General features: G+C 35.5%; 1 protein-coding gene across 1 annotated transcript in view; it reads left to right on the plus strand.

The window, feature by feature from the left end:
- Positions 1 to 19,866, plus strand: part of LOC134251290 (Ig-like and fibronectin type-III domain-containing protein 2) — a 30,468-nt gene extending 10,602 nt beyond the window's left edge. Inside the window, exons 14-38 of the mRNA XM_062733680.1 lie at positions 257 to 386; positions 610 to 666; positions 3,064 to 3,201; positions 3,554 to 3,709; positions 3,887 to 4,044; positions 4,261 to 4,396; positions 5,675 to 5,923; positions 6,662 to 6,715; positions 7,180 to 7,296; positions 7,565 to 7,717; positions 7,821 to 7,975; positions 8,267 to 8,402; positions 8,553 to 8,813; positions 9,867 to 10,166; positions 10,324 to 10,386; positions 10,603 to 10,743; positions 11,619 to 11,777; positions 12,203 to 12,360; positions 13,810 to 13,936; positions 14,584 to 14,735; positions 15,115 to 15,250; positions 15,346 to 15,375; positions 15,641 to 15,734; positions 18,058 to 18,127; positions 18,471 to 19,866. Coding sequence (XP_062589664.1) covers positions 257 to 386; positions 610 to 666; positions 3,064 to 3,201; positions 3,554 to 3,709; positions 3,887 to 4,044; positions 4,261 to 4,396; positions 5,675 to 5,923; positions 6,662 to 6,715; positions 7,180 to 7,296; positions 7,565 to 7,717; positions 7,821 to 7,975; positions 8,267 to 8,402; positions 8,553 to 8,813; positions 9,867 to 10,166; positions 10,324 to 10,386; positions 10,603 to 10,743; positions 11,619 to 11,777; positions 12,203 to 12,360; positions 13,810 to 13,936; positions 14,584 to 14,735; positions 15,115 to 15,250; positions 15,346 to 15,375; positions 15,641 to 15,734; positions 18,058 to 18,127; positions 18,471 to 18,620 — 3,480 coding nt within the window. The 3' untranslated portion in view covers positions 18,621 to 19,866. The remainder of the gene's footprint in view (positions 1 to 256; positions 387 to 609; positions 667 to 3,063; positions 3,202 to 3,553; positions 3,710 to 3,886; positions 4,045 to 4,260; positions 4,397 to 5,674; positions 5,924 to 6,661; positions 6,716 to 7,179; positions 7,297 to 7,564; positions 7,718 to 7,820; positions 7,976 to 8,266; positions 8,403 to 8,552; positions 8,814 to 9,866; positions 10,167 to 10,323; positions 10,387 to 10,602; positions 10,744 to 11,618; positions 11,778 to 12,202; positions 12,361 to 13,809; positions 13,937 to 14,583; positions 14,736 to 15,114; positions 15,251 to 15,345; positions 15,376 to 15,640; positions 15,735 to 18,057; positions 18,128 to 18,470) is intronic.
- The last annotated feature ends 605 nt before the right edge of the window (positions 19,867 to 20,471 follow it).

Raw genomic sequence — 20,471 nt, forward strand, 5'->3', positions numbered from 1 at the left:
ATATTTTTGGTAATTTAGACAGTTTAATTCACTGTCAGAATGGTTTATTTATTTCCATCTATCTTATATATGGTCAAGGAAGATATTTTTACAGCAATCTTCGTTATGAGAAAGGAAATCGAGAGTTTTCCCGCACTTTTGATATTCGTCACACTGTGGCAGGATATCATTTTTATTCAATGAATAAATTACAGTATTTCACGGGTAAAAATGTAATAAAGACAGTTATTTGACATTTTGATAATTTATTTTAAAGGTAGATGCCACTGAGCCACCTATACAACTGACCAACCTTTACCCAGGAACTCATTACGAGTTTAAGATGGTAGCATCCAATGAAAATGGTTCCAGTCTATTCTCATCAAAAGTCGTTTTCCTTACTTATGGTAAAGTAAAAGTCCATTGGCTAAATTTATACTGAGAGTTGTATTTGAGCATACTCTTGCTAGCTATACCTGAAATATTTATAAATATTGATGTGATATAAATATATGTTGAAATAGAAGCCATTGCCTGGTTTATATATTAATGGTCATTTTATTTCTCTTTTATTTTCAAAAATCAGATATACTCTAGAATTTTTTAATAGAAATTTCTTGTAATTTACAGAGAGAGAAATAACAACACCTGCCCCAACACAACCCAGTGGACTCCACAACCTCACAGGTAATTGTATTCACAACCTTACAGGTAATTGTATTCACAACCTTACAGGTAACTGTATTCACAGCCTGACAGGTAACTGTATTCACAACCTGACAGGTAACTGTATTCACAATCTGACAGGTAACTGTATTCACAACCTGACAGGTAACTGTATTCACAGCCTGACAGGTAACTGTATTCACAATCTGACAGGTAACTGTATTCACAACCTTACAGGTAACTGCATTCACAACCTGACAGGTAACTGTATTCACAACCTGACAGGTAACTGTATTCACAGCCTGACAGGTAACTGTACTCACAACCTGACAGGTAACTGCATTCACAACCTGACAGGTAACTGTATTCACAACCTGACAGGTAACTGTATTCACAATCTGACAGGTAACTGTATTCACAACCTGACAGGTAACTGCATTCACAACCTGACAGGTAACTGTATTCACAACCTGACAGGTAACTGTATTCACAACCTTACAGGTAACTGTATTCACAACCTTACAGGTAATTGTATTCACAACCTTTCAGGTAATTGTATTCACAACCTTTCAGGTAACTGTATTCACAACCTTACAGGTAACTGTATTCACAACCTTACAGGTAATTGTTTTCACAACATGACAGGTAATTGTATTCACAACCTGACAGGTAACTGTATTCACAACCTGACAGGTAACTGTATTCACAGCCTGACAGGTAACTGTATTCACAACCTGACAGGTAACTGTATTCACAGCCTGACAGGTAACTGCATTCACAACCTGACAGGTAACTGCATTCACAACCTGACAGGTAACTGCATTCACAACCTGACAGGTAACTTTATTCACAACCTGACAGGTAACTGTATTCACAGCCTGACAGGTAACTGTATTCACAACCTGACAGGTAACTGTATTCACAACCTGACAGGTAACTGTATTCACAACCTGACAGGTAACTGTATTCACAACCTCACAGGTAACTGTATTCACAACCTGACAGGTAACTGTATTCACAACCTGACAGGTAACTGTATTCACAGCCTGACAGGTAACTGTATTCACAACCTGACAGGTAACTGTATTCACAGCCTGACAGGTAACTGTATTCACAACCTGACAGGTAACTGTATTCACAACCTCACAGGTAACTGTATTCACAACCTGACAGGTAACTGTATTCACAACCTGACAGGTAACTGTATTCACAGCCTGACAGGTAACTGTATTCACAACCTGACAGGTAACTGTATTCACAACCTGACAGGTAACTGTATTCACAACCTGACAGGTAACTGTATTCACAACCTGACAGGTAACTGTATTCACAGCCTGACAGGTAACTGTATTCACAACCTGACAGGTAACTGTATTCACAACCTGACAGGTAACTGTATTCACAACCTGACAGGTAACTGTATTCACAACCTGACAGGTAACTGTATTCACAACCTGACAGGTAACTGTATTCACAGCCTGACAGGTAACTGTATTCACAACCTCACAGGTAACTGTATTCACAACCTGACAGGTAACTGTATTCACAACCTGACAGGTAACTGTATTCACAGCCTGACAGGTAACTGTATTCACAACCTGACAGGTAACTGTATTCACAACCTAACAGGTAATTGTATTTACTTAGTCCTACAGCCTTACAGGTAATTGTATTCACAACCCATAGGTAATTGTATTCACTTAGGCTTACAGTGGAATCCACAACCTTACAGGTTATGGTAGTCAGTTAGACCTTGCTTGTGAAATGGAAAGAATATTCAAGTCAGAGGTTTGACCAAAATCAACATTTCTGAAATGACTAGTAATAGCACAGTAGTCAGGTATTTCACTATTTAGGAAGTTTATACCGTAAATCTGGAAATTTTTGCTGTAGATAAATTTTTAGCAAATTTGCGAGTTCATTGCATTCGCAAAAATGTTTTTCTTAAAAATAAATTACCAATAAGGAAATGTAAACAAAGCAGTGGCAATTTGCAAAATTTTGAACGTAAAATTTAATCAACACCATTTTGACCCGGATTCACATAATAAAATCGACGTAAAAATTTCCAGATTTACGGTATGACCTTGACAAGATAAGATGTGTCAACTTCCCTCTCTAGTGGTCAGTTGAAAACTCACAACCAGAGTAAAAGAATAAAGTTGCAAATAAAAATATGGTATTTAAAGGTAACAATATAGAAATGATTAAAATACATAGTTACTAAGTCAAAATTTTTTTTTCAGATTGAATGATTTCAGTCTTAGTCCTGAATGTTTATACATGTAATACGAGGGTGGATTCTGAAATACCTCTTTGAACAGAAAGACAACACATTTTTTTTTCTAATTTTAAGCAATTAGTATGCTAATGAACTTTGACATAAACACTTTTTCTAATAGATTGCTCCTTTTTCAGTTTGCTGTATGGATAAGAGCGTCAGCAGTAAATGTATGCCTCTATGTTCCCTGGATGCTATAGCCTCGGGTTCACTAGACTTCTCCATGGCACTCAACTGCATTGATGAAATAGCAAAAATCATCTCCTGTGCTTCTGGTCAGTTGCTTTCAATGGTGCTTACAAGATTTTAGGGTGTTTTTTGAGGAGTATAATTTGATATAATTATACATGTACATTTATCTCATGTTTACCCCTTTTTCCCGTGGATGTGACTCTCTGGATATTTTTTGATATCCCACAGTTAAGGCTTTGGGATAAAAACACACAACTCTTTGGATAAAAATCATATCCAACTACAAATCATGAGATATCCTATATGTATACCATGCACACACTATAATATTTCACTAGATATGTCATTTTCAGCTGACTCAGAACAAAACACGGAGAAATGGATCAGAGACATTTAATTTTGTTAGAGATAAATGTACAGTCATTGTGTTTTTAGATGGCAGAGATCACACAGCATGTTGTAGAACGTCTCTTGTTCCTGAAACCTGTGACAATCTTTGTCGATTTTCTGCACATGATGAGCTCTCCGCAGATCTGATTACCTGTGTTCAGCATACAGCGACAATCGCAAACTGCTACAGGGAAGGACTGAGTAAGCACTCGTTTTAGCATCAATGTATATTATTTTTGAAAATTCAGTCTTTTTTATCTGTATTGATATCTAGAATTCTGTTAGCTCAAGGCTTTCAGCATTTGGACTAAATGTACGTATTTAAAGATTTTTCCCTTTGTTTTTTATAACACTGAAATTTGAATCATTTTAATACAGCTATGTTACCGAGACAGCCTCGGAATTTCACGGTTGTGAAATATACAGCACACGCTGTGTATCTGAGCTGGAGACAACCAGAGGCCACCAGTACTCGGGTCGAAAATTACACTGTCATCTATTACACAGAAGATGAGAGGAATAAAAAGTGGAAAACCGTAAGTAAATGTATCCCTCTGTACTCAAATGTGAACTAAATATTTATATTCTTAATGCCTTAAGTATGTTCCATTATTGTTAAACAACTCTAAAAATAGAGTTTATTGTGGATGCGTACATATCACAATGTTCCACCACTAACTACTAAGAGAGAAAAAATTTCTTGTGTAAATTATTGTTGTGACTGGGTATTGTTCATGTTTGAATTCTTACAGATTTCCACAAAGAATTTGGAGATGATAGTGAATAACCTACAGCCCAGCACGGTGTACTACTTTGAAGTTGTGTCGGTCAATGAGAACGGAACAAGTGCCCCCGCCCCAGAACTGAAAGTGATGACCAGGCCGTATGGTTTGTACAGCTTGACCGACCTGATTTACAGAAAACCTGATTCAATTATACCAATAAACAGTGACATAAGATTTATAAATGACTAGATGAAATCCAACACAAGAGTTAGGAATTGAATTTTACCCCTCCTGAATGATGAATTCAACATGATCAAATAATAAATATGTATTATATTTTCTAGTGACTGTTGATTAAAAAGTTTATAGCAGGAAGAAATTGTAAAAATTGCCATAAGCACTCTTTTCTATTATACAATCATGTCTCTCTAATAGCATGTTTGAAAAGAGGAATAAATCAATTTTTTTCAACTTAAAAAAGTAAAAATTCAGAATTCCTTTTTCCCCCTAAAACAATAGAATAATTGGTCTTAATACGATTTTTATACTTAGAAAACTTTGGGCTTTTGCCTTGCCTTGTTCATCTACTGAAGATCACTAAATTTTCGCGACACCTTATTTTCGCAAGATAGTAATTGACTCTTGATTAACGTGACAAAATTTTCACAAATTGTCGTTATTGCTGTATATAATCTTAAGGAATACTATTATATGTGAGAGTTAAATTTTCGTGAACACACTGTCTCGCGTAATTACGCGAAAATAAAGTTCTCGCAAATAAAAATTGATTTACATTATTTCCTTTGCTGTGTTCTGGCATCATTAATATTGTGTGTCTACATTTGATTACAGATAATATCACTATCCCTGATAGATGTCTACATTTGATTACAGATAATATCACTATCCCTGATAGATGTCTACATTTGATTACAGATAATATCACTATCCCTGATAGATGTCTACATTTGATTACAGATAATATCACTATCCCTGATAGATGTCTACATTTGATTACAGATAATATCACAATCCCTGATACATGTCTACATTTGATTACAGATAATATCACTATCCCTGATAGATGTCTACATTTGATTACAGATAATATCACTATCCCTGATAGATGTCTACATTTGATTACAGATAATATCACAATCCCTGATACATGTCTACATTTGATTACAGATAATATCACTATCCCTGATAGATGTCTACATTTGATTACAGATAATATAACTATCTCTGATACATGTCTACATTTGATTACAGATAATATCACAATCCCTGATAGATATCTACATTTGATTACAGATAATATCACAATCCCTGATAGATATCTACATTTGATTACAGATAATATCACAATCCCTGATAGATATCTACATTTGATTACAGATAATATCCATTATCCCTGATACATGTCTACATTTGATTACAGATAATATCACTATCCCTGATAGATGTAACTTCACAATGAAGAATGATTCAGATGTCCGTACAGATTTACTTATGTCGAGGAATATCTCGGGCAGTGTGGGGGATTGTAAGACGTTCTGTTCTGTCCCTCAGTGTCGGGGATTCACCTACTCCCGTCAGAACCAAATGTGTATACTGTACATGGACAAAGTCCCTCTCCAGACCTACCCCAGGCCAGGCTTCGATTATTATAACCACACATGTCCTCTGGGTAAGTATCTTTTGAGCTTTTCTGAGCCGATGGTTCATTGAGAAGTGAGTTTTTCTGGTAATGTGTCCCGTTGTCATCTGTTGTGTTTTATCGGTAAACTTTTACACATTCTGTCTTCTCAAAGACCATTTGGCCAATTTCAACCAATCTGGCCACTAAGCATCTTTGGGTTAAAGGGAATTAAAGTTTATTCAAATGAAGGGTCACACTTTTCAAGGGGAGATAATTGAATTGGCATAGTGGAACACAATAAGAAATAAGAGTTTAAAATAGAAATGTATAGGAAAATCTTATTAAATCTTAAGAACAGCAGAGCTTGAATAGTTGTGTTTTTTATGGTGTTTTTGTATACATATCACAATATTTGAGTCATGATACTATATGTATCACAATATATTGAATTGAAAATCATATTTTTATCGATATTGACAAAACATACATGTATCTTCACAATTAAGAATATTTTATTTACAGAAGATCTATATCTGTTGTTCTATATCTGTTGTAAAACAAAATTATTTCACACAACTTCACAAGTGGTGTTAATTACAATATATTTCATATTAATATTTATATAAAAAATATATATCTTATAAACTAAACCCAAAATGTTTAGAAAGGAAAAGATTTTTTTGACCAAATTTCAATATGCATATCAATATTGTTATCGTATCTGCCCTAGTCACAACTTATGAAAAAGTATTAATATTAATTGACTGTATTTGATTTTATTTTCAGCACCAGACAATGAACGTCCTGGAAACTGGAGTCTGCAATTTCAGAATAGAACAGGTAAGTCAAAGAGATAATGCTGGAACAGGAAAATTGGAGAGACTATCAATACACGACCATCAAAGATACAATACCAGTTGTAAAATAACAGAATTGTAACAAACCAAGTAGCTGTGCAAGTCAGTGTTAAAAATCAGGTAACTTAGCAAGTCAGTGTAACAGGTTTAGGTAATTCAGCCAGATACTATCATTGTTGAAACAAAGTTGGTAACTCCATAAATCAGTTTAAAAACAGAACAAATGACATAGCAATCATTGCCAAAGTGGAATGGAATACTCCTTAAATCAGACTGGAAAACAGAATAGAATGTCAGGGAAAAAAGTTTAATGAAATATTAAAGAGATTTTGATGTAAGGGAAAACTTTTGTGATTTAATTATTGTTAATAATGAAAATAGAGTTTCTTAATTATATATACAACTCTAAAACACATGAATCTTTTCTACGCCAATTTTCCCCTGCAGATTGCTGTCATAACATCAACATATCATCTGACTGTTTGGACGCTTGTCTGAATGGAGACTTTCAGAGTGTGTATAAATGTGAGACAGACTATAACAAGATACTCACCTGTGCTTCAGGTAAAAACCAGGCTTGTAAACCTTCCTCTAAGTTGTATTTAGTAATTAATCAAAAATAAATTACTACCCAAGCCATATGATTCAACATTGAAATATTTAATTTGATCTTGATGGGAATCAATGGTTTTCGTCTCTGATTGCTTGATATAGAAGATGTTATTGGTACATGTATGAAGTTAAGATTAATACTGTTTAAGTACTTTGATTCTTTGAACTTTATCTTCAGAATTTGTATTCAAAAGCATGATACACACATGTACTGTTACAGATGGGCGTGACCACACACCGTGCTGTCAGAATGCTAACGTGCCCGGTCAGTGTCTGCCATTCTGTAGAGGTCAGCTGGTTCCCACGACGGGCATCAACTCTCTATGTCTGACCTACAGCCCGCTATACATGCGCTGCTTCCTCAACGGAACTCGTAAGTCACATCTACCAATCTAAAGATTTTAAAAGAATTAAGGATTTACAGAGGTAGTACCTCTGTCGAATGTTACATTGAAATGAGTCGGTTTTTATTGTAGAATATCTGCCCACTCCTCCTGTGTCAGTCACTGTGAAGGCAGTGAATGGCACCACCATGGTGGCATACTGGGGACCACCAGCAGAAAACTGTGACACCACAAATCAGTGTCACTATGTAGTATCCCTCAACATGTCAGCAAATAACAGAACACAGGTATCAAAGCACTAAAATAATAATAATGTAAACAGAATGTAATTTACAGTGCCTCAAAAAGGGATTTTTAACTTTCAGATATTCAAATCAAAATTATTGTTGATAGAAATTCTTTGAAGTTATTTATTAATTTTTGTTGCAAATTAACACCAAATTAAGAACAACTAATGATATGCAAAATTCAAGCATTTATATAAATAAAGGATGACTCTCTTGAATTACTAGAATTGCATCTAAAAGCATAATTATTATACAATGTACATGTATATCAAACCTTTATTTTCATTTTAGTTTAGGACAAAGGAAACGAACATTGTACTTACAGGACTGACCCCCAAGAAGACGTACATGGTATCCTTACTGGCAATCAATCAGTATGGAAGCAGTATCCCGAGTCCTGTAGTTAAATTTGTCACCCCTGTATCAAGTAAGATGTTGGTTTCAGCTTTAAAACCCCTAAGTAATTTAAATTTAGGTCCATTGGGGCAAATATTTCTTGAAATTTATAAAGATTTATCTCTTTCATGATCGTTGAAAATTCTAGGGCTTTTTAACAAAGCTTGTGTTTTATTTTCAGCTTCTGATGTTGACATATCGGTAACACAGAAACCGTTTTACCCACCTCCACAGAATGGGGAAGTAGAACTCTTCTGTAATGTTTATGCAGCTGGCAGAGATTTCAATTTTGTTTACTGGATACGGAACAATAAGATAATACGTAAGGGGAGACAACTGACAATGAGAGGACTGAGTGAGAAAGATGAGGGGAATTATACGTGTAGTGCTAAAGACGACAGGGGGACTGTCACTAATGTCACACATTACCTCAGGATCATCTGTAAGTGATGCTGCAATGAAAATCTCAATTATCTACCATTTAGGGCACAATAAAATAATTACTGTAAATGTATTATATTCAGTGTGGCAGATATTGAATTTTGAACTAGTTAGCGGAAATTTGATTTAGCGTATCTCATAGAATTCTTCTTTATTTTTATATGTACAAGACATTTAGCCTTGTACTTGAATTAATGGAACTTGCTTTCCGCCAAAAGTGCTAAAAAGAATACACAGCCAACTGTAATACGTTTACAGTAGATTCTCATTCAAGTTATGAAAAGTCACAGAGGGAGAATTTTCAATGTACAGATATATTTGTTGACCTCTTTAATCTGAGCACATTTATTTACTGTGAAATCATTAATTTTCCTGGGGTTTCATTTTTGTTGTTTTCTAGGCACTGAGAGACCCACGAATTTATAACCTTCACGAAATGTAAAATTTCACATGCATTACTCGCTAAACTTTCTCCAACCACGAAAACACCCCCCCCAAAAAAAAAACAATATTTTTTCATCAAACCTCAAAATTTGACCCCACTAAAATATGTGATTTTACTGTAATACGTTCAAAAGTCATTGTAGAGTACCATTTAAATGTTTATATCTCTCCAATTTTTCACAACCAGTGGACCTTGTAAATTTCATGTAATAGCAAACTCCATCTTGTCAGCTCTATTACTAAATCATGCTGATATTCATGGAACTAAAACAAAATTTGTATGAAAAGTTGAAAATCAATCCTGATCACATTCATGATTTACATGTACAACTTAAAATTTATAGACTGTTTGTATGTACAAAAATTTAAAACAAATCTAGGCAGGGGATAAAAATTGGAAAAGAGAACCTAGGCATTTTCTTTATAAAGGCCTTAAGGGAACATATACCCCAGCCCACACCACACCCACTCCAGATTTATCAATTTGGTGTATAATATTGGAAGCAATGATTGAGTCGAAAATTATATTTAGATAGAAATAATATTTTGAAATATTAAGTATGATATACTTTGTACTTGCTAAAATAAGATGCATTTTGAATTTCTACAGATAAACCTAAGGCTGTTAACCTGGTAGATGTCAGATATTTAGCCAATCAGAATCAGGTTGCCAAACTCCAGTGTGACTTCATGGGATATCCAACCAAAATACAATGGTTTAAGGGAGAAGATAAAAGACCAGTTGAGGAATTAACAGACTATTTTCATGCCAAGTCAATGCTGATATCATTTCCAACTTTCCAGCGATCGGTTTTGTCCATATATTACGTAGTGGACAAAGCTTTTGATCGCTACACCTGTGTTGGTTCTAACGAATTTGGAAATGGGTCAGGAGTAGTGCAGCTAAAAAGTAAGCAAAAATTTTTTTTAGAAGCCTTTTTTTATATGAAAAAACCCAGACTTTAAATCTATCTTTGCTTGAAATCAGACAGTCTTTTCCTTAAACCGATTTAGTAGAATAAATATGTCATGCTTCTATGAATGAATCTATTGACTTTCAATTGTAGATGACCTTCCAAGTCCCACTGTTACAACACCCCCTCCCCCTCCACCCACACGGAATGTCTCAGGTAGGTACAGGATATAAACTAGTAAAAACAAAATATAGAATGGACTAGTAAAAAACAAAATAAACACAGTTATACAGATTGTACCTAACACATTGCATTTGGAATAAACACCTTCTCCTTCAGCGATAAATTTTGAAAATGAAAATAATATCTATAAAAAGTGTCCTTTTCTTGTGATATGAGGAAATCTGAATGTTTCTCTACTGTATGTTGCAGCATGCTGTGCTAACTATGAGTTGCCTCCAGTCTGTCAGGAGTTGTGTACCTTGGACATAGATCTTGATAAAGTAGCAGCTCAGTCCACAAAGTACGGCCAATGTCTGGCTTATCTTCAGTTCTTCACAAGCTGTGCCTCAGGTATGGCATTTTGAACATTATAACAGCTTTGCTTGTAAGGAGAAAAGGTTTCAACCAAAATATTTTCAAGGTGTTCTGAGAACAAATAGACATGAATTCAGATGTTAGGATTGAACTTCCAAATGTGGTTTGTTCAAGTTAAAAAGAGAATTACTGCTCTCTTAAAAATTGCTTCAAATAGTGACTCATTTCTGGTTTTATAGCTTAATGTATAGTTAAATAAATGATTTTACCCTTTATGAATTATGTAAGAATTATTTTTATGCGCCGGGATCGATAGATCCGAGGCGTTATTGTTTTTGTCCTGTCTGTTTATCTGTTTGTCTGTTTGTCTGTCTGTTGTCAACTTTAGCCTTGGCCATAACTTTTGAACCTTGAGAGATAAAGACTTCATATTAGGTATGCATACTCCACTAGAAAAGTTCTTTCAAATGACATCAAGGTCAGTGACCTTATGACCTTGACTGTGACCTATATGCTAAAAAAAGCTTTTTCGAACTTTTGCCATAACTATTGAACCGCAAAAGATAAAGAATTCATAATTGATATGCCTACTCCACTTGTTAAGCTCTTTTAATTGACACCAAGGTCATTGATCTTGTGACCTTGACTGTGACCTATAAGCAAAAAATAGCTTTTTCGAAATTTGGCCATAACTTTTGAACCATGAGAGATCGAGACCTCATATTTGGTATGCATGCAACATTAATTAAGCTCTTTCAAATGACACCAAGGCCAAGACCTTGTGACCTTGACTGTGACCTATATGCTAAAAATGGTTTTTGGAACTTTGTTGCCACCGGGCGCATAGTGTTTCACAAACACATCTTGTTTTATAAATTGTTTGTTTTACAAGGAGATATAATGAATTGTAGATGGTAAAGATCACTCTAAATGCTGTCAGAGGGAGGGAGTACATCCATTCTGTGTCAAGTTCTGTACCGGCTTCGTTCCTGATGATACTGGATCTATCTACCTAATGAACTGTGTGTCAGATGCCAAGATCATGCTGCAGTGTGTACAGGAAAATGTAGGTCAGTAAAATGGAAAAGTAGGTCAGAAAAATGCTGGTTAGAGACAACAAAATATAGGTCAGTGGAATGAACATGTAGGTCAAAGGAAAAGAAATGTAGGTAAGAGGCAACAAAATGTACCTCTGAGGCAAAGAAAATATGGAGACTTGAAAATGCAGGTCATTTGCAAGGAAAACTTGGGTTCTCAATGAAAGAGGAGGTCACAGTGACCTAGTATTGGAATTTTACTGCATATTACCAAAAGGCCGAGAATCATCAAGTGATTGGGTCATACAACTTATCAGAGGAATAGTTCTAGGCCTTTGAGTCTCTTGTCAATCACTTGACTGGACATTAGATGTGATAAAGAATGAGTTCATTCCTCTGGCTATCTGTGAAATGTTTTTGACTTTATAGCATTAAGAATGTTAATGTTGTTTGTGTAGAGCTTATTCCTGGTCCTCCAAAAGTGCGAGCCATACAGGATAAAGATGTCATTGATGTGAGCTGGGATAAGCCTCAAGACAATGCACACAGAGTCGAACATTACGAGCTGTTCTGGCAGGGTAGTGATACCCCCTCTTCACCACAACAAGTCTCCCTGGTAAGCTATTACAGGCTTCTCTGGTAAAGAAGTGATACCCCCTCCTCTCCCTGGTAATCTATTACAGGCTGTTCTGGTAAAGAAGTGATACCCCATTGTCTCCACAATAAGTCTCCCTGTCAAGCTATTACAGGCTTCTCTGGTAAAGAAGTGATACCCCCTCCTCTCCCTGGTAATCTATTACAGGCTGTTCTGGTAAATAAGTGATACCCCATCGTCTCCACAATAAGTCTCCCTGTTAAGCTATTACAGGCTGGTCTGGTAAAGTAGTGATACCCCCTCCTCTCCGTGGTAATCTATTACAGACTGGTCTGGTAAAGTAGTGATACCCCCTCCTCTCTGTGGTAAGCTTTAATAGGCTGTTCTGACTAGGTAGTGATACCCCCTCCTCTCCCTGGTAAGCTATTACAGGCTGCTCTTGTAAAGTAGTGATACCCCCTCCTCTACACAAAATCTTCTTGGAAAGCTGTTACAAGCTGTTCTGGTAAAGAAGTGATACCCCTCCTCTCTGCAACAAGTCTCCCTGGTAAGCTGGTCTGGTAAAGTAATACCCCCTTCTTTTCCCTGGTAAGCTTTAATAGGCTTTTCTGACTAGATAGTGCTACTCACTGTTTTCACAAGTCTCTCTGATAAGCAGATATGTTTTGGTAGTGATTCACAAGTCACTATTGTTAACTGTTATAGGTTGTTCTGGTTATGTAAAGGTTTCAGACTTTTTACCCATTATAAACTGATTTCAGGTATTTCTATACCACCTCTCTTCAACAATGCTCCCTTGTAAATTGATTTTCATGCTCAACTTTGTCCCTAAAATCTTGATGTGACCATTGAGTTACCAAACATGAATTCATGTTAATTAGTAACCAAAGAAAGAAAACTCAAGAAAGATTAAATGAAGATTGAACAAGAGGTGTTTGTAAACCACTTACGCCCCCTCCTCGCAATGATTGGAATTTTTGTAAGTTTAAGGGGCATAACTCAGAAAGGCTGGGTCATACCCAAAACAGAACTTGACCTAGATATTCTAATGATAAATCTGTATACCAAATTTCATTTCAATATAAGCAACCTGTGCAAAGAAAATGAATGGAAACTGCAAATAATTGGAATTTTTCTAAGTCTAAGGGGCATAACTCTGTCCAAAATGGCCGGATTGTAGCCAAAGTATAAGTTTACCTAGATATTCTTATGATAAATCTGTATACCAAATTTTCATATCAATATATGCAACCTCTGCGAAGAAAATGAACAGAAACTGATGGTGGACCCACAGACAGACAGTCTTACTGACTGACAGACAGACAGCAGCAAAGCAATATGCCCACCCTTCTTGGAAGGGGGGCATAAAAATTGTTTTTTTTATTAACCTCTTATGATAGATCAGAAAACTAGAAATGTGATATGATGTAGTTGATAAGATATATTAATGAACATGTATTTTCTTTTCAGTCCAGAAATATTACTGACTACAAAATAAAAAGAATTAAGGAGGATGTTACTTATAGTATCTGGGTCATAGCTGTCAACGAGAAAGGCTCCAGTCAACCGAGTAACAAACAGAATATCACAGTCAAAAGTGAGTAGATTTAGTCAACCAAGTAACAAACAGAATATCACAGTCAAAAGTGAGTAGAGTAACAAACAGAATATCACAGTCAAAAGTGAGTAGATTTAGTCAACCAAGTAACAAACAGAATATCACAGTCAAAATTGAGTAGATTTAGTCAACCGAGTAACAAACAGAATATCACAGTCAAAAGTGAGTAGATTTAGTCAACCGAGTAACAAACAGAATATCACAGTCAAAAGTGAGTAGATTTAGTCAACCGAGTAACAAATAGAATATCACAGTCAAAAGTGAGTAGGTTTAGTCAACCGAGTAACAAATAGAATATCACAGTCAAAAGTGAGTAGATTTAGTCAACCAAGTAACAAACAGAATATCACAGTCAAAAGTGAGTAGGTTTAGTCAACCAAGTAACAAAGAGAATATCACAGTCAAAAGTGAGTAGATTTAGTCAACCGAGTAACAAACAGAATATCACAGTCAAAAGTGAGTAGGGTTATTATCAAGCCTACCATTATCTATGTCATTGCTTCATAGAAATTTGTAGAACTTTGCATACGTAGTAGAAGTATTAAATTTTGTTAATTTACACAAGACAAATAGTAAAAGTTAAATTTATGCAGTTTATGATAAATGTTGAATATATTGTGTTGTAGATCTGCGGCCATCCAAGCCGACCAGTCTACATGTGTCTGAAGTGAACGGTGAGAGTGTGGTATTAAAGTGGGATCCCCCAGAAAACCACGCTGTAGTGGACAGGTACACGATCAGATACAGGAAGGCTGGGACCAGTGATGACTTTATGGAGGTACAGTCTACATATAAATCTAAACAATAAACTCAAAACAATCCCTGTAATATGAGGTTTGCTTTATATTTCCCAATGTAGGAGGTCAATTACAAAATCTTAATAAAGAGGGAACAAAATACTGAAATACTTCTGGGGCCCATTTTACAAAAGAACTTACGACTGAGACCAACATTGAATTTTGATTTTAAATTTCTTATATGCATGAAGTTAAATATAATTTTAAAATTTAAAATGGAGTCAATAAAGTCATTCAAGATGCAATATGAAAATGAATAATTGATTTTGCAAAAATTTTACTTTTGAAAAACAGGATGTCGTTTGAAAAATTTCATGTAATTAGGAATCTGCAGGTCTGTATGTTATAACTGTGTTGTAGATTACAGCTCGCAACACTGTCACAACTTATGTGGTGACAAAACTTGAACCCAACACACTATACGAGTTTCAGCTGATAGCTGTGGGCCCTAACGGTAAAAGTGAGACTGCAGCCCTAGCCTCACCACTCAATTCAGGTAAGGATTCTCTCCCTTGAGATTTTGATGTAAAGACATTTCAATCTGGTTAAATATTGGATCAAGTGTCATAATGTTTCTTTTTTAATTTTTAGGCCCAAGTACAAGTCCCAAGAGAGTTAAGGGTAAGAGTTGAACATAATCTAATATTGTATGTTACTCTCAAAATGTAAAATCATTTAGAAGTTGTAAAATAAAAAATCAGCTGATAGGAAAAACATTTGAAATACATTCAAACCTTTGTTAAATTGTAATATGTAATAATAATCAGTCGATCAAATCATTCCTAAAGTGTGTCTAGTTCTATTAATTTTAGGACATACATGTGTAACTATTTGGTTGTTTAGATGCCATTGATTCTCATGATGATAACTACCTTGTTGATTACAGATCAGGGTAATTCTGCTGTTCCGCTGGGAATTGGTCTGACTGCGTTGATCATTTTATTGGCTGGAGGACTTGTAGCAGTGTATCTGTACTGCAGGTCAGAAATTACTTAACATCACTCAAAGTACATTTATAAATTCTTAAAGATTTAATGCTTTCAGAGTAAGTTGATTGAGTATTGGAGAATTATAATGAAGACACAATTTTACTTTTCATTGTTCATCAATTGTATGGTGAACAAAAAAAACACTTTGCATTTTTAGGTCACCTGAGTAAACTCAGGTGACCTATTGCTATCTGTTTTTGTCCGTCGTCGTCCGTTGTGCGTCATGCGTTAACATTTAAACATTTTCAGCTTCTTCTCTGAAACCACTGAACCATTTTCAACCAGTTTTGGCATATAGCATCTATGGGTGAAGGGGAACAAAAATTGTGAATTTCGTGGTCCCTGCCCCCCTGGGGCCCGGGGGGTGGGGCAAAAACCACTAAAATTAGTGCAATCTTTAAAAATCTTCTTCTTTACTCCCAGACATCAAGCAGTCAAACTGTTGGTATGATTGTAATCAGCATTGAGTCCTCTACCAAAATTGTGAAATTCATGGCCCCAGGGTCAGGGGTTCTGGTGTTAGGGCGGGGCTCTATTGATTATATAGTGAAAATGCATTATTTCTTTGAAAATCTTCTTCTCTGCTCCTGGGTATTAAATAAACTAATTAAGTTCATAGTTATGATGAGCAAGAGTGCCTCTACCAAAATTGTGAATTTTATGGCCCCAGGGTCAGGGGTTCTGGTGTTAGGGCGGGGCTCTATTGATTATATAGTGAAAATGCATTATTTCTTTAAAAATCTTCTTCTCTGTTCCTGAGTATTAAATAAACTAATTAAGTTCATAGTTATGATAAGCAAGAGTGCCTCTACCAAAATTGTGATATTCATGGCCCCAGGGTCAGGGGTTATGGTGTTAGGGTGGGGCTCTATTGATTATATAGTGAAAATGCATTAAATCTTTGAAAATCTTCTTCTCTGCTACTAGGTATTAAATAAACTAACTAAGTACATACATGTAGTTATGATGAGCAAGAGTGCCTCTACCAAAATTGTGAAATTCATGGCCCCAGGGTCAGGGGTTCTAGTGTTAGGGCGGGGCTCTATTGATTATATAGAGAAAATGCATTAAATATTTGAAAATCTTCTTCTCTGTTCCTGAGTATTTGATAAACTAACTAAGTACATAATTATGATGAGCAAGAGTGCCTCTACCAAAATTGAGAAATTCATGGCCCCAGGGTCAGCGGTTCTGTTGTTAGGGTGGGGCTCAATTGATTATATAGTGAAAATGCATTAAATCTTTGAAAATCTTCTTCTCTGCTACTAGGTATTAAATAAACTAACTAAGTACATACATGTAGTTATGATGACAAGAGTGCCTCTACCAAAATTGTGAATTTTATGGCCCCAGGGTCAGGGGTTCTAGTGTTAGGGCGGGGCTCTATTGATTATATAGAGAAAATGCATTAAATATTTGAAAATCTTCTTCTCTGTTCCTGAGTATTTGATAAACTAACTAAGTACATAATTATGATGAGCAAGAGTGCCTCTACCAAAATTGAGAAATTCATGGCCCCAGGGTCAGCGGTTCTGTTGTTAGGGTGGGGCTCAATTGATTATATAGTGAAAATGCATTAAATCTTTGAAAATCTTCTTCTCTGCTTCTGAGTATTAAATAAACTAATTAAGGACATAGTTATAATGAGCAAGAATGCTTCTACCAAAATTGTGAATTTTATGGCCACAGGGTCAGGGGTTATGGCGTTAGGATGTGGCTCTATAATGATTATATGGTGAAAATACATTACATCTATGAAAATCTTTTTCTCTACTCCTGGGTAATAAGCAGGATGAACTATTAACATAGTTATGATGAGATTGGCTCTTCTTCCAGAATTGTGAATTTCAAGGCCCCTGGGTCAGAGATACCAAAATGGGGAGGGGGGGGGGGGCTCTACTTATATACTGAAAATGAATTGTTTGAAATCTGCTCCTTGGTATTAATCACACATTTTTGATAAGCAAGTGTGCCTTTTCAAAAATTGTGCAATGTGTAGACCTAGGGTCAAGTGTTCATGTGTGGTAGGAGCACTCCTGATTATTGCTGAATAATACTGATTAGTTGACATACTTTTTTGTTCCCCTACCCTGCTTATCCATATTAAGTAAACAAACTAAACAATTGCTAAGTGTATAATTATGATTAGCAATGGTGCCTCTTTCAGAATTGTGAATGCCATAGCATCTAGCTTAAAACATGAACCAAATTCAATCATTTGAAAATTGTTGCATGATGCTCAGGTGACCTATAAGGCCTATGGGCCTCTTGTTGAATATTTATCCTCAAAAAAGTATATTGTACATTAACACAGGAGAAAGAGGAAATCAAACTTTGGAGAAACTGTCTCATTTGAAAATCCCCAGTATGGCAGCAGAATTCAGGTAAGTTATCAAAAATACATAAAGATATTTCTATCAAAGAATCTCACTCATGCATGCACATGTAATTATTCCCCTACCAGTGAAACCAGAGGGGACTATAGGTTTCCTCTGCATCTGTCAGTTCATCTAGCTGTCTGTCAGTCTCTCCATCCATATGTCCTTCTATCTGTCAGTCTGTCCTATTCAATATTCCGAGAATTGAGCAATAGGTTTCTTTTATCTGAACATTATCAGATAGGGATGTTTATGTCCTCAGGTGAGTCTCGTAAATGGCCCTGACCATTGCAGGGTATAGAAATGGAAGATAATTAAACAACCCTAGTAAATTTTGGTGTTTTTACAGATATCTGGCTTGCCTAACAGTACATATGACTCCACCAGTGACGAGGGGTTTGGTTACGCCCCGCTGAGAGAGGACCATGACGTAGAACATCGACCGACAGATAAATCGAACCTCCGGGACGATTCTACGATGGATGTGGCTATAACGTAACTCGAGAATTAGAAACAGTTTCCCACCAGATCATCATTTACTCAAACTTCATCAAATCTGTCCACTGGATGGATTGTTGCAATATATCAAAGTCCCCACATTATACACTCAACGTGCTCAAGTCTCCTAATATAAAACAGAGGACTGTTCTGATTTAATTATATAAAAACACATCTAGAAAGACATTCGATTGGCGATTTTGTATGGGTAATGCAATTATTATACACCTATTTTTAGGATTCTATATATCCGTCCCAGATTTTCAGAGCCAGAAATGTATGCTGTCGTCTTTAGTTCTTTTTTTCAGTTTCACGTAGATAATGGATGTATTTGTGTTTTTTTAAGCTTGAAGTTTTGAAATCAAAACAACATATACTAAACAGTTCTTGATTATGTAGAACTGACATTATTAATGTTTTTTAAACATCAGGTGCCTGTATTATAAATGTCTTTGTGGATCTCTCAGTTTAGCAGTTTTAATTGAAGGGATTTATAAAGATTTTCTCACTGCCAAAACTGCATGTTATAATTAGGGTATGAATTTAGACAGTTGAGATTCAATCCTTTTTATGTGAACTTAACATTGGATGATTAATGTGATATTTATCTTCTAGATAAAACTACATAAATTTCAAAATAAGTTCAGATTTTCATCATTTTATAGATTTTTTTCAGTAAAGTCTTATTTTTTTTTTTTGCAATATGAGCTACATGAATGTAGTCCCTGATGTTTTACATGTTCTACCTTATTTTTGTATGAAGCTTTTGTAAAAAAAAAAATTGTTTGTATCGGCAATTTTTTTCTTTCTTCATTGTATCACTTTTAGAAGCACTTTTGAGAATCAACTCTATGACAAACAAGAATTTTTAATTTTCAGAAAAAAGCATTATTAGAATGGACAGGTAAGATAAAAATTGTATATCAGTTCTAAAATAAGATGACAGTATGAGACTCTGGAACATTTGATATGTGCATTTTTATAATCAATTTCAAAATATCCTTGGCTGAAAACTTTTGGGACGTATCTTTCTAAACTTTGAAAAATAAGAGTGCATCTCCTACATATGTGGGTACATTCCAATCATTTACTTTATTCACAAGAAACTCTAGCATTATCAAATGGGTCATCCTGTACCTCCTAATAAATTGTAGTTCATGTGAAATTAATAACATCTGATATGGATTTTTTTTCTTATAACATTCATGATATAACAAATGGTTTATGGTTACATGTTTGGACTTTTTAGGTCACCTGAGTAAACTCAGGTGACCTATTGCTATCCGTTTTCGTGCGTCGTCCGTCGTGTGTTAACATTTGAACATTTTCAGCTTCTTCTCTGCAACCACTGAACCAATTTCAACCAAATTTGGCACAAAGCATCTATGGGTGAAGGGGAACAAAAATTGTGAATTTCATGATCCCTGCCCCCCTGGGGCCTGAGGGGTGGGGCCAAAATCACTAAAATTAATCCAATCTTTAAAAATCTTCTTCTTTACTCCTGGACATCAAGCAGTCAAACTGTTTGTATAACTGTATTCAGAATTAAGTCCTCTACCAAAATTGTGAAATTCATGGCCCTGGGGTCAAGAGCTCTCTAGTGCTAGGGCGGGGCTAAATAAGTATATGGTGAAAATGCATTATTTCTTTGAAAATCTTCTTCTCTGCTCCTTATTATTAAATAACCTAACTAAGTGCATAGTTATAATGAGCAAGAGTGCGTCTACCAAAATTGTGAATTTTATGGCCCCAGGGTCAGGGGTTCTGGCGTTAGGGTGGGGCTCTATTGATTATATATTGAAAATCTTCTTCTCTGGCCCTTGGTATTAAATAAACTAACTAAGTGCATAGT

Source organism: Saccostrea cucullata, unplaced genomic scaffold, assembly GCF_032062105.1.
Source record: "Saccostrea cucullata isolate Sc308-1 unplaced genomic scaffold, CSIRO_AGI_Scuc_v1 ctg272, whole genome shotgun sequence".
Lineage (NCBI taxonomy): Eukaryota > Metazoa > Mollusca > Bivalvia > Ostreida > Ostreidae > Saccostrea > Saccostrea cuccullata.